The 11,426-nt window shown below is 49.9% G+C and overlaps 1 protein-coding gene across 1 annotated transcript; it reads right to left on the reverse strand.

Moving 5' to 3' along the window:
- Positions 1-761: 761 nt before the first annotated feature.
- BORCS7 (BLOC-1 related complex subunit 7) lies at positions 762-8,519 on the reverse strand. Its single transcript, XM_067536963.1, has 5 exons — positions 8,346-8,519; positions 7,259-7,321; positions 5,575-5,618; positions 4,735-4,755; positions 762-3,713 (listed from the first exon to the last, which is right to left on the reverse strand). Exons 1-5 carry the CDS (start codon positions 8,493-8,495, stop codon positions 3,662-3,664), a joined length of 330 nt encoding a protein of 109 aa, XP_067393064.1. The 5' UTR covers positions 8,496-8,519; the 3' UTR covers positions 762-3,661.
- Between the last annotated feature and the right edge of the window lie 2,907 nt (positions 8,520-11,426).

Raw genomic sequence — 11,426 nt, forward strand, 5'->3', positions numbered from 1 at the left:
TCGTCTAGTCTGACCTCCTGCACAAGCCAGGCCACAGAACCTCACCCCCACTCCGGTAATAGACCCCAGCCTATGACTGAGTTAGTGACGTGCTCAGATCCGGGGTTAAAGACCTTAAGGAGCAGCAAATGAGCCATGCCCCCTGCGACACAGGACGACGTGTTTATAGACAACCACTCATTTTCTATAGGAACACTGCCCGGGGGTGCGGAGTGGGCACTGTGAGTGCTAATGTCACTCACGCCCCAGCCAGCTCCCTGCACCCCAGGCAGGGCTCAGTGGGAAGGGCCAGGGCCGGGCTGGCCCTGCAGACACTGAGGAGATCCAAGTGTGACTCCCTCCCTCGGGGCTCTGGCTTCCCAGGCCAGCGGAGGCTGGAAGCAGCAGCAGCACATTCACCTCAGGCAACGAAGCAGCATCAGAGCGCACATGGTGCTTTGCAAGGATGCCAGGGCTGAGTGAGGAGCAGCGTTGGTGATGGTGTTCGGAGGGAATGCAGGCGGTTCTCGTCTACTGGGAAAGGGGGGGATGCAGCACCTCTGAGCCAATAGGCACATTGTGACATTTTGGGGATCACCCAGACCCATCAGGATTCCCCAACTCCGTCCTTCCCAAGTTCTGAACTACCAAGACTCTCAGACTTTTCTCCTCTGGTTCATCACCCCCAAAGACATGAAACCAGCCCCCACATACCAGTTTATTTGGGCACACTCCCTCTCTTCCCCCTCCCCCAGTCTGCACAACAGAGACCTGCTTGGGGGTAAAAATAAACAAACAGTTCATTTAATAGAATGAAATAGGAAGGGAAGCAAACATGGATATGGTACACAGCAAATAAACATGAAGATGAAACCTCGGGCTTTACACGTCCCTTCTACATAAAATCCCTTTTCTAATACAAGCTACCTATTGCCTTTGACACTCCCCAGCATACTATTTAGGGGATTCACCATTTCACAGAGAGCATCCTGTCTAGAGCACGTCCCTCAGTTTCAAGTCTCCCCCCCCCCCCATTTTTTTTTCTTCGTCTCTCCTCCTACTGCGACTTGTGGTTGTTCAGAATAGAAGAAATTCTAGCTAGGATGTCCCAAGGCTGTTCCATTAACTTTAACAGTCCGACATGGTCCTTTCCTGGGATGGATGAGGGATGGATACCTGAAGGTAGTTTCATGTAAACAACAGGCTTGGGAGGTGCCCCTCCCTGCCTGACTGCTCAGTACCCTGCTGTGAAGTGGAGCTGAAGTTTACGAACAGTTTTCTAGATACACAAATACATACATTAATAACCAGTCTGTATTCATATCTCAGAATGACCAGCAAGTTCAGAAAATTACAAGTTTCATAAAAGACCTTACCTGATACACTTCAGTACAATAATAAAGTGTGCAAGCAGATGGTTCAACTACTCATGTTTGGGGTTTAAACCTTCTCTTCTCCCCATGTGTCTGGATCCTGATTTGCTACATATGTGTGACAGACAAGATGGAATGGTCCAGTCCTCCTCACCCAACAAAGCAATGCTACAGGTGTTCATCTTGGGATGACAGAGCTGCAGGGTGACATGGGGAGAAATGCTGCAAGGGGAAACTGGTAAAGGAAAGGCCCTGGGCCCCCCACATTCAATAATTAAGTCTCCTGGGTTCAGAATTTCAGGGCAGCAGCTACTGCAGTTTTAGTGCGAATCAAGACAGGTTGTTTTTAAAAGCCAGTGTCAATGTTTTTAGGGACTTAAAGCTAAATTCTGCTCCCAGATCTGCATGCACAGCTTCCAGTTAGGGCACTGGAATTAACTGATGTATCTAATGGCAGAATGCTGAATGAGCTGTGGTGTATCAGAGACTCAAGGAAAGGTTAATTTGCTCTCAGTAGTCACTAGGTAAACATCCTCACTGATCAGCCAATGAGTCTGTTCTAATGATGGGTTCCATTGGTCAAGTGTGTGTCAGTCAATGCCCTGCAAGCGACAGCTGGGTGCAGGTGGAACTAATCAGAGTATGCCTGCTGATGCAGTTGAATTTAGTGCGGCATAAAAACCAGCTATTTTTAAATTCTTCTCTGGGCTCTTCTTAACCATGAACCTAACACACCATGTGGAAAGCCCACACATAACAGCACTGTACTGCACAGGAGACCCACAAGTGAAACTGACTTTAGAAACAGACCTGAAGGAAAGCGTTGTATAGCCCAAAACTTGTCTCTTTTGCCAACAAAAGTAGAGCCAACGAAAGATATTACCTCAACCACTTCATCTCTTTCTATAGAATCATCATCCTAAAGAAATAAGTCATCCAACTCACTGAGCAAGCTGCATGTAATTTTAAAAAATGGTGAAAAGCACACTCAGAGAATAAAGTGCTTCTCCAATGAGTAAGTGGAGGGGTTATTAGTGACATGGAAAAGCAATTTACAAAAAACCAGCAACCACAGTATGGCATCTTTGTCTTGGGCCCAAATTAAAGTCAATGGGCGCTTTGCCACTGACTTTAATGGAAGCAAGTCCATTGATGGCATCTTTAAACACACGATTAGTCCCACACAGCTGTATATCTGAATAGTTTACTGATTCTGTACAGAGTTACATAAGACATTCAAGGCTGCTTAATCAAGAGCCATAACAGCAATGAAATAGGAGGAATGCAGTTCACGGCCAAAACAGAGAGCAGATGTACTGGCAAGAGATATAACATTCCAACCCCCGGCTTTACATTATATGCAGAAACGAGGGAACAGTACAGTGCTAATGACACTCATGAAATAAACATCCTATTGGACAGGTGACACAGTAACAGCATAGCTCTAATGACACTCATGACACTCGGGTGACAAAGGACCAGGCGAGTCATCAGATGCTGTATGTAAACAGACACCTGGGTTTGAAAATTCTGGTTCAAGTTAGGCACCTAAATCCATATTTAAGCAACTGATTTTCCAAGACGTGTGACCAAACTGCTGATGGTAGCTGCTCAATTCTATGAAAAAAAGACTGTTTACATGTCGAAATGTGAACATAGGTTCCTACGTGAAAATGCTGGTCTTACTGTCTGTACGTCAGGGATGGGGAATGTAACCTTGTTTGAAAAATGCTGGAAGCATAGACCTCAAGGTGTTGGGGGAGTGCATCTCCATCACCCCTCCTGTTAACTCTGTGACGAACGGGTCCATATTCAGCAGAAATTATAGAAATGGGGCAATTCACGCTAGAGCATAGGCCCAGAAAAGCCATACAGGACCTAAGTCATGTGTTTGGCATTGGCTAAGTATAAATGATAACACACATTGCCTTTGATCCATTAGCTGAACATGGGGAATTTCTTGGGGAGAGGGAAACAGCTATTCAAACAGTACAGTGCACTGAAAACAAAATGGACATAGAGTGCTCGTCACAGGAAGGTTTTCTGTTTTAAATTAAGTGCAAGGAAGTGATCTAGCCTTTGGTATAGGGAGAGCCTGTGATGAGCAGGTTACAGAACTGTCCCACGCCTACCCAGAGTCCTTCACGTTCAGTAACACATACAGTGCATTTTCACAACTGATTTTCAGCACAGCTCAGCCTTCCAATGTAACTGTTGAAGAAGGAAGAGGAAAGGACTTTGTAGCTCCACAGACATAGTTTGTCCCATCAGCTCCAGCTAGGTGTGCTTGGTACTTCGGTTCTCCTGCTTCATTTCAGAAGGTGACTCAGCTGGTCCTGCAGATTTGAAGATTGCTCGACGCTGGGGACCAAACAGAAAAAAGCATTCAAGGTGAGATCACCTCCCCAAATCTCTGTGTTTTGGTTGCTAAATACATTGACATGCCAGTACAATTTGTGCGTGAGGGGAATAGAACTGCTCTGTTAGAGAAGTTAGGAGGGGAAAATACCTTGTGGATCAGACAACACCCATGAGATTGAATAAAGGATTAGAAAACCTGCTTTATAGCAATAGTCTCAAAGAGCTCAATCAATTCAGCTTAACAAGAAGGCTAAGGGGTGTCTTGATTACTGTCTTGGCATCCACATGGGAACAAATATTTAATAGTGGGCTCTTCAGTCTAGCAGAGAAAGGTTAATGCGATCCAACCGCTAGGAGTTTAAGCTAGACAAATTCAGAATGGAAACAAGGTGTACATTTTTAACAGTGAGAGTAATTAACCATTGGAACTGCTTATCAAGGGTCGTGGTGGATTCTCCATCGCTTCCCATTTTAAAATCAAGAAATTGAACGTTTTGTCTAAAAAATCAGCTCTAGGAATTATTTTGGGGCAGTTCTCTGGCATATGGCATCTAGTAAGCCAGACCAGATGATCACACTGGTCCCTTCTAGCCTTGGAATCTATGAATCATTCAACCCATTTCCCATGCCATCACAAGTGCGAGTTGTCTGCAAAGCACGTGACTGGACCTAAGCAAAAAGAACTCAGCACCTCTACAAGCACGGAGCAAAGCTTTCCTTTTGCTCAGAAATCAGCACAGGTATCCAAGCAATGACCTGATGTGACCCTGCTAAGTTTATGAGCTATTGTCCTCTTACATGTACCTTGGGGCCACACTCAAACTCCCCTGGAGAAGAGAAAACACCATGCCATTGCTAGGACATGCTGCTTTCATGTCACTGCAGCTTTACTTGCTGAAAGAAGAAAACCCAGCCAGGTGTCATGCAAACAGTGAGAGGCAATCAGCATGGAATATCCGCTGTGGCTTAGCAAGAGAGGTGCAAGCGTAATAAATCAGCCAACAAAACAGGCTATACTCACTTCTTCTGAATAGCTTCTTGTCTAGACAAGAAAAGAAGAGAAAAGAAAAGGTACTGTTGGAAAAACAGCAATGGGGCTAATTTTGTGCTGGTAAAAGGGGCACGACAGACAGCTCTGAAAACTGAAGCCATCCATTTGTCTTTAGAACAGGCCCAGGATGAGAAGCAGCAGGACAAGCTGCCCCGGCACCATGTCTCAACCCCGACCTGGAGGACAACCTCTTCCGGCGAGTGGAGAGTTCTGCCTCCATGACCTATTCAGTCCTCAGTTGACTGTTAATGGGCGCGCAAGAGTGTGTGTTTACGTGTGCGTGGACATCCCCAGCCACTAGGAACTTGACGAAGACTCATCAACTCATGCCTCCCACCCACCAAGCAGCCATCACATGGTGATGACGATCTGTGACTAGTATCCTGGATAAAATGCAAACTGGCAGCCAAGAGCTGGAAAAGATCCTGTTGAATATGGAGATTTTTTGCTGGCAGTTGTATGCGTCTATCCCGTGTGACCAGTCCAAGAGACGATGGCTCGTGTAGTTTAGGACCAACAATTAACACAGAAGGGGATGTTTCAATGTTTTTTTTTTAAATCGGAACCGTGTCCCTTTAACAAACCAAAAAATCAGCCTCCCAGGCCAGCATGGTGAGCTGGTGATAGAGGGTCAGTCCCAGAGGAGTGGGGAACAGAAGCCCTCCATCGTGCTGGAGTGCCCCATTTTGGCCAGCACTCAGAATAGGCTCCATGCAAAGCCACCATAATGTGGAGTCTTTAAAGGAAATGAAAGGGGTTTCCAGGAGATCAACCCACCAACACCCAGCGTACCCAGTGTCTCCTACTTACTGGTATTGGAGATGAGTGGTTATTATAGCCATCTTCCTTAGACTCTGCAAAGCACAAAATGAGGCATTAGTGACCTTCTTCGCCCTCAGCCTCTCAGCAGAATTCATATGAGTTGTTCTTGGATGATTACAAGTCTGCATATTCCTGTAGCAGCTTTCCCCCCATCGCAACCCAAGAATGCACATTCCTCACCCCGAAACACAGCCACCGCAGGGATCTCCTGAACAACTATCACAAATAACCCAGAAAAGACCATTTCTCTTCTGTTCTTTTCAGGCTCCTATGCGCGCTCATCACCATAGCACCTTTCATTAGTACATTAAGAGATGGACCTGACATCTATCGCCTGTGGTTTCTTCTCTCATCCTCTCCCCAGTATTCAGGGAAAGGTCATATTTTGGTAGGAGTTTCTCTCTCTCTCACTCTCACTCTCACTCACACACACACACACACACACACTCTTTATGTTAGAGAAGGCAAGGTCAAAGAAATGTGCTATGCACTTGGGTTTGGCTCATCTGCCTGACTGCTTGCGTTCAGCCAAGTTAAATATTACACCATTCGCACTAACGTATCTAACCTGCTCTCAAATCTCTGCAATGCTACTACCGGGACCAGCTTCCCGGTGAGTCTAATCCACGGCCTAGACGCTCTTGGTGTTCAGAACAAAACAGCTCCTGCTTTAGCTACTGGCCACTGCTTCTTGTCTTGTCATTCTGATCTCGGAAGGACAAGCTCGCTGATCCTAGAATGCTACGGACTGGAGTTGCCACCCCTGAAAGGAAATATTTTCCATAGGGATGTAAAAGAGCAAAACTCCAGAGAACAGCAATGGGGTCATTTCTACCTGATTTAGAAAATTTTACATCAGGACTTTACATCATGACATCGGTGTCATGATGTGTAACAAACCACTGGCCAACAGAAGCCGAAATATAAATCTGCTGGGGGTAAGCTAAAAAGGTGCAACAATAATAAAGAATCTAAAGCCCTTCAGTAATGGGATAATTCAGCACAGAAATGGTGCAGCACAATGGCGATTACTGCTCTGGAGGTCCAAGCAACTGTGTCAATAAGAAAGGATTTTGGTATCGTGAGTTTCAGGGGAACCCCAGAGTTTTGCCTCTGCATTTCAAGCGATCATAGCTGACAAGCTTGGTGAAGATTCCTAGAGGTATCAAGTCCATCGTGCTGCACCAGTGCAAGACTGGCCTATAGTGAGCTCCAGCAGAAAGAATTATACAACAAATAGTAATAATCTGCATTGCAATAACACCTTCCACGCCACAACCTCAGAGTGCTTTGCAAGCACAAGTGAAATGAGCGTCACAACACATCTGAAAGGTCAGGGAACGTGATCACCATTTACAGATTAGGAAACTGAGGCACGGAGAGGTCAATGGCCTGATTTTCACCGACTTCAAGGGGAGCCCTGCCTGCTCAGCACCTCCTGAAATTAGGTCATAAATGAACGTCCAGTTTCACCCAGAAAATCTGCAGCAGAGCTAGAAACAGAATCCAAATCTCCTGACTCCGAGCCCGGTACTCAAGCCACACCATTTCTCTTTGGTACTCTGCACTGATGAGTAGGATGCACTGCTTTGCAGTCCCACTCTCTGTGACAAAATCCGGCACTGCCTATTCATCAGAAATGCCATTACTTCAGCAGATAAATGTTCCTTACATCTTCCGAGTGCAGGATGGCATCCTCTTGCATCACCATGTTTCTAGCAGCATGACCCAGGAGCTGAAAGACAGACAGACACGTGAACTGCAGTCAGAAGTCCTGGGATACTTGGGATTTGATGTGGCTGCCACCCAACAGATCTGCACACAGGACATCTTTCCTGGGAATTCACTTCCTTGGGTGTAACTCTGCAGTGATCATTCCTTGGATGAAACAGACTAGCAGAGAATTGGGTTTCCTGCAGCTTCTTTCGTGAAAGAGGTAACAATGTGTTTTACAGTGAGATATGGTGTCAGCAGCCTCAGTTATGGTGTAGGGAAATGCAGCAGTCAGTGCACTCAGGAATGGACTTAGATAGGGAATCTGCCGGACTTGGGGATCTGCCATCTCGTATTTTCCACTTCCTCTCTCTTGGGATTTGAGGAAGCAAAAGGCCAGGCCCCAGGGTCTCCAATGCGGCGACGAGACCAAGCGGCTGGACGTCCGACCGCACACGTGTGTTCTGAGTCCGCGCCCCACGCCCGCGTCGGGTTCTCATTCACCCCTACTGCTGCGTGTCCACACAGCAGATTACGCTCTGGCCACCGGGCTGCCGGGCCACAGGCTCCAGGCCAGGGCCCATATGGAACACGCACACACTGTGTTAATCCAGAGTGCCCGGGGATGCTTTGCTGGGAGATTTTCTCCCATTGGCAGCGGGTAGCTGGAGCAGCCGGGGGGGGGGGGGGGAGCCCCTGATGGGGGGCAGCTCCCAAGGGGGCACCCGCTGGGTCCCAAACCCCGGGCTGGAACGGCTGCAGGGATCCCAGGGGTGTCTGTGGGGAGGGGGGGGGGAGCAGCTCGCTCCCCAGCACAGCCAGACCTCAACCCCCTCCCCCGCCCCAGGGAAGAGGCTGGGGAGCCCCCTGGAACTGGGGGGGCAGGGGGCAGCTCCCAGCATGCACTGCTCCGCTCCATCCCATCCCAGCCCTGCTCTCGCTCCAGCGGCTGGACCCAAGGACCACGGCCGGACTACACTTCCCAGCAGACCCCGCGGCTGGCGCGCTGCACGCCGGGTGTTGTAGTCCCGGCGCCGCCCCCTCACCTCGGAGCTCCGGGAGCCTTTCAGCACCTGCTTGGTGAGGGCGATCACGTCGGTGCCGCAGCCGGTCACCCGGTCGATCAGCAGCCCCTTCACCGAGCGGCCGAAGCGCGCCTGGGCATCAGCCGCGCCCCCCGCCGGAGCCGCCGCCATCTTGGGGCCGCCTACCGCCCCCGCGCCCCGCCCTCTCAAGGCCTGGCGGCGACTCGAGACGGCGAGCGCCCTGGGACAGACTAGGCGGGAAGGCGAAGTCGATTCTGCTGGGTGGCTCCTGGCTCCAGCCTGGCCATGGGGAAGTGGCTGCCAGGCTGGGGGGGCACCGGCCCTCACAGGCCCTGCCTGGTGGCCCAGGTCTCAGCCCCCGGCTTGCGCCGTGAGGGGCAGCGAGCCGTGCAATGAAGGGATGGCCTCACAGGGTCCCACGTGCCGCCCACCCTGGGCGAGGTGCTGGGCTGCACGCTGCGTTTGCAGAAGCAGGGGTTCGCCCCCCGCACCCCAAACTACTGTAACGCGGGTTTCCTTGCCCCGGCCTGGCCATGGCCGCCGGGGCGCAGCCCGATTTCAGCCGGATCCCTCCCAGCTCCCCTCTGGGGAAGGAGGCAGTGTCACTCCCGGACTCTGTCCTGTCCCCCGCCAGCCCCTTGCAAAGTGAGGCAGGTTTCTGGGGAAACTGCACCTTGTGACTCAGTCCTGTAGGGAGGCGCCATCCCCGATCACACCCCGGCCATTTCAAATAAGCCATTTCTCGGCCCCAGCCCCGCCTTGTGATGATTCTTGGCAGCAGGTTGCCAGTGGGGTGGGAAATGGAGGGAAGCGGGGCCGGGAAGGGAGCAATGTTCTGCAACAGCCGGTTCAACCGTGAGCTCTCTGCCTCCACCCCAACGCACAGCTGCCCTGCTCAGCACTCCCAAACCAAAAAAGGCAGGCAACAACTACCGGGCACTTCCCAAGCCCAGGGGGCCGTGCCACAGAAACTAGCAGCCTCCGGCAGTGGGGGACACTGACCTGACACCTGCACCCCGGGCAGCCCCCTGGCTTTCCAACGGCAACATGGGACAACTTCAAAAATCAGGGCCAGATATGGGATGTCCTGCACAGTGAGGGGCACCCGAGAGATCTGCCCGGTGATTGGGCCCTTCTTGTTGATCCCACCCCAGCTGGCAGGGCTGGGCCCCGGCTCAGAGGCTGGGTCAAGTATGCCCGGTGTCTGCCAGAAGCTTAGTTTTATGGCCCCCAGCTGCACCAGAGCTCTTGGTCCTGGGCCAGGGGGGGGGACAGGGCACTGCTAATGCTCAACTTCCTGCCTTGGCAAATTTGTTTACAGCCATGCAGCTAATTCTCCCTAGCTGGATGATTTCCAATCAAACCCCTCTGCTGCCTTTAACATAAAGGCCTCTGTGAGCAGCCTGGCACTTGCCAGAATGAGTAACACGACAGTAACAACCCACTGGCATCTGTTCAGCCCTCTTGACCTACCCTACACTAACAAGCATGTACAATGCAGCAGAGCCACCCATTTAAGCACTCGTGAGCAACCCTACAATAACAAAACTGTCTGAGGATCCACTGACCTGTATGTGCCTGAACTGTTTACTGCGCTTCTCGTTGATTACTCAGGGCTTGTTTACGATATAGGAGTAGAGCGGCATAGCTAGGACACCACAGCTATGCTGGCATAAATGGTCGTGTAGACACTGCCTGTATTGAGGGGAGAGTTTTTTCCATCACTATGGGAAAACCACCTCTCCCAGTGACGGTAGCTAGGTTGACAGCAGCTGCACTGGGGGTCAGATTAGCATTGCTACAGAGGTCGGGGTATGGATCTTTCACACCCCTGAAAGCCATAGCTCTGCTGACCTAACTTCTAAGTGTAGGCCGGGCCCCAGTGTGCACAGGAAAAATTCAAAGCATCCAGTTCACAACTATAACAATGCTCCTCATCTATCCTTTCATCAGAGGATCTCAAAGTGATTTACAGACACGAGTGAATCACTCCTCTCCCCTGAGAGGCAGGGGACTAGAATTAACACCATTTGGCAGATAGGTAAACAAGCACAGCAGGGTTAAGCGACTTGTCCCAATTCACATAGCACGTCAGTGGCGGGTGTAGAACCCAGGAGTCTTGGCTCCTGGACCCCTTCACTGCCCACTTGACAACACCCCTTTGATAATATAACCTTCTTCCCAAGCTTTGGGATTGCTCTGCTTCTTATGTGGGATTGGGACGGACATTGCTGGGCGTGGTCCGGGGAAACACATCATCTTTGTTCTTGTAAATAAACTGCTTACTGGGTGCTTTAAAAGTAATATGACTGCTAATATGCTACCAATGCCCTGCGGCCAATATGACATTTTGCATCGCTACAGCATTTGAGAGTCTCAAAGGAGCCCCCCTTGCTCATTCTCAAGGGGCAGGTTTGTCTTATCTTTATTTGGGGGAAACTGAGGCACAACGCAGCCTTAAATCCCCACACCTGCACTGTCATTTGCTTGACTGCCCCCTCCCCCGTCTCATTCCCCGAAGTGGTAGTTTTACAAATCCTTGGAAAAGTAATTGACTTTGTACACCTCCTTGAACCCACTCTGCTGAATCTGTCCCCAAGAGTACAGGGGAAATCAGGTCACATCAGAGATAACTCAGAACTTGGCCAACACAACAAGCCATTAATTGCAGCACGTGTGGTTTATCTTCCCTTTGGAACATACCATCTTGTCCCTTTCAGTGCACAGTACACTCCAAGCCGCGTCCGGGCCATTACCTTGACATGTTCAAGGGATTAAAGCCACTGAGGACAGCTTTCGAGGCTGTCAGAACAGAAATGCGGGGATGCTGGGAATCATCCATCACCCTTCCCAATCACCCTTCCCAAGAGCAGCTGGGATGACGTTATGGAGTCTTGGCTCCATGGCAAAAAGGAATCTGACCAGACTTAAATCAGACATAAAACCAAACAGCCTCAGCAAGAGGCTCATCATAAGAGGGCAGCTGGTCATTCATAGACCACAGGGGCAGAAGGGCCATAAACACATACAACCCCTATAAAGACATATGATGATAATAATAATAATAATACCACCAAATTA

This window comes from Emydura macquarii, unplaced genomic scaffold (assembly GCF_026122565.2).
Source record: "Emydura macquarii macquarii isolate MOO-44397 ecotype Brisbane River unplaced genomic scaffold, CSIRO-AGI_Emac_v2 contig_3692, whole genome shotgun sequence".
Classification (NCBI taxonomy): domain Eukaryota; kingdom Metazoa; phylum Chordata; order Testudines; family Chelidae; genus Emydura; species Emydura macquarii.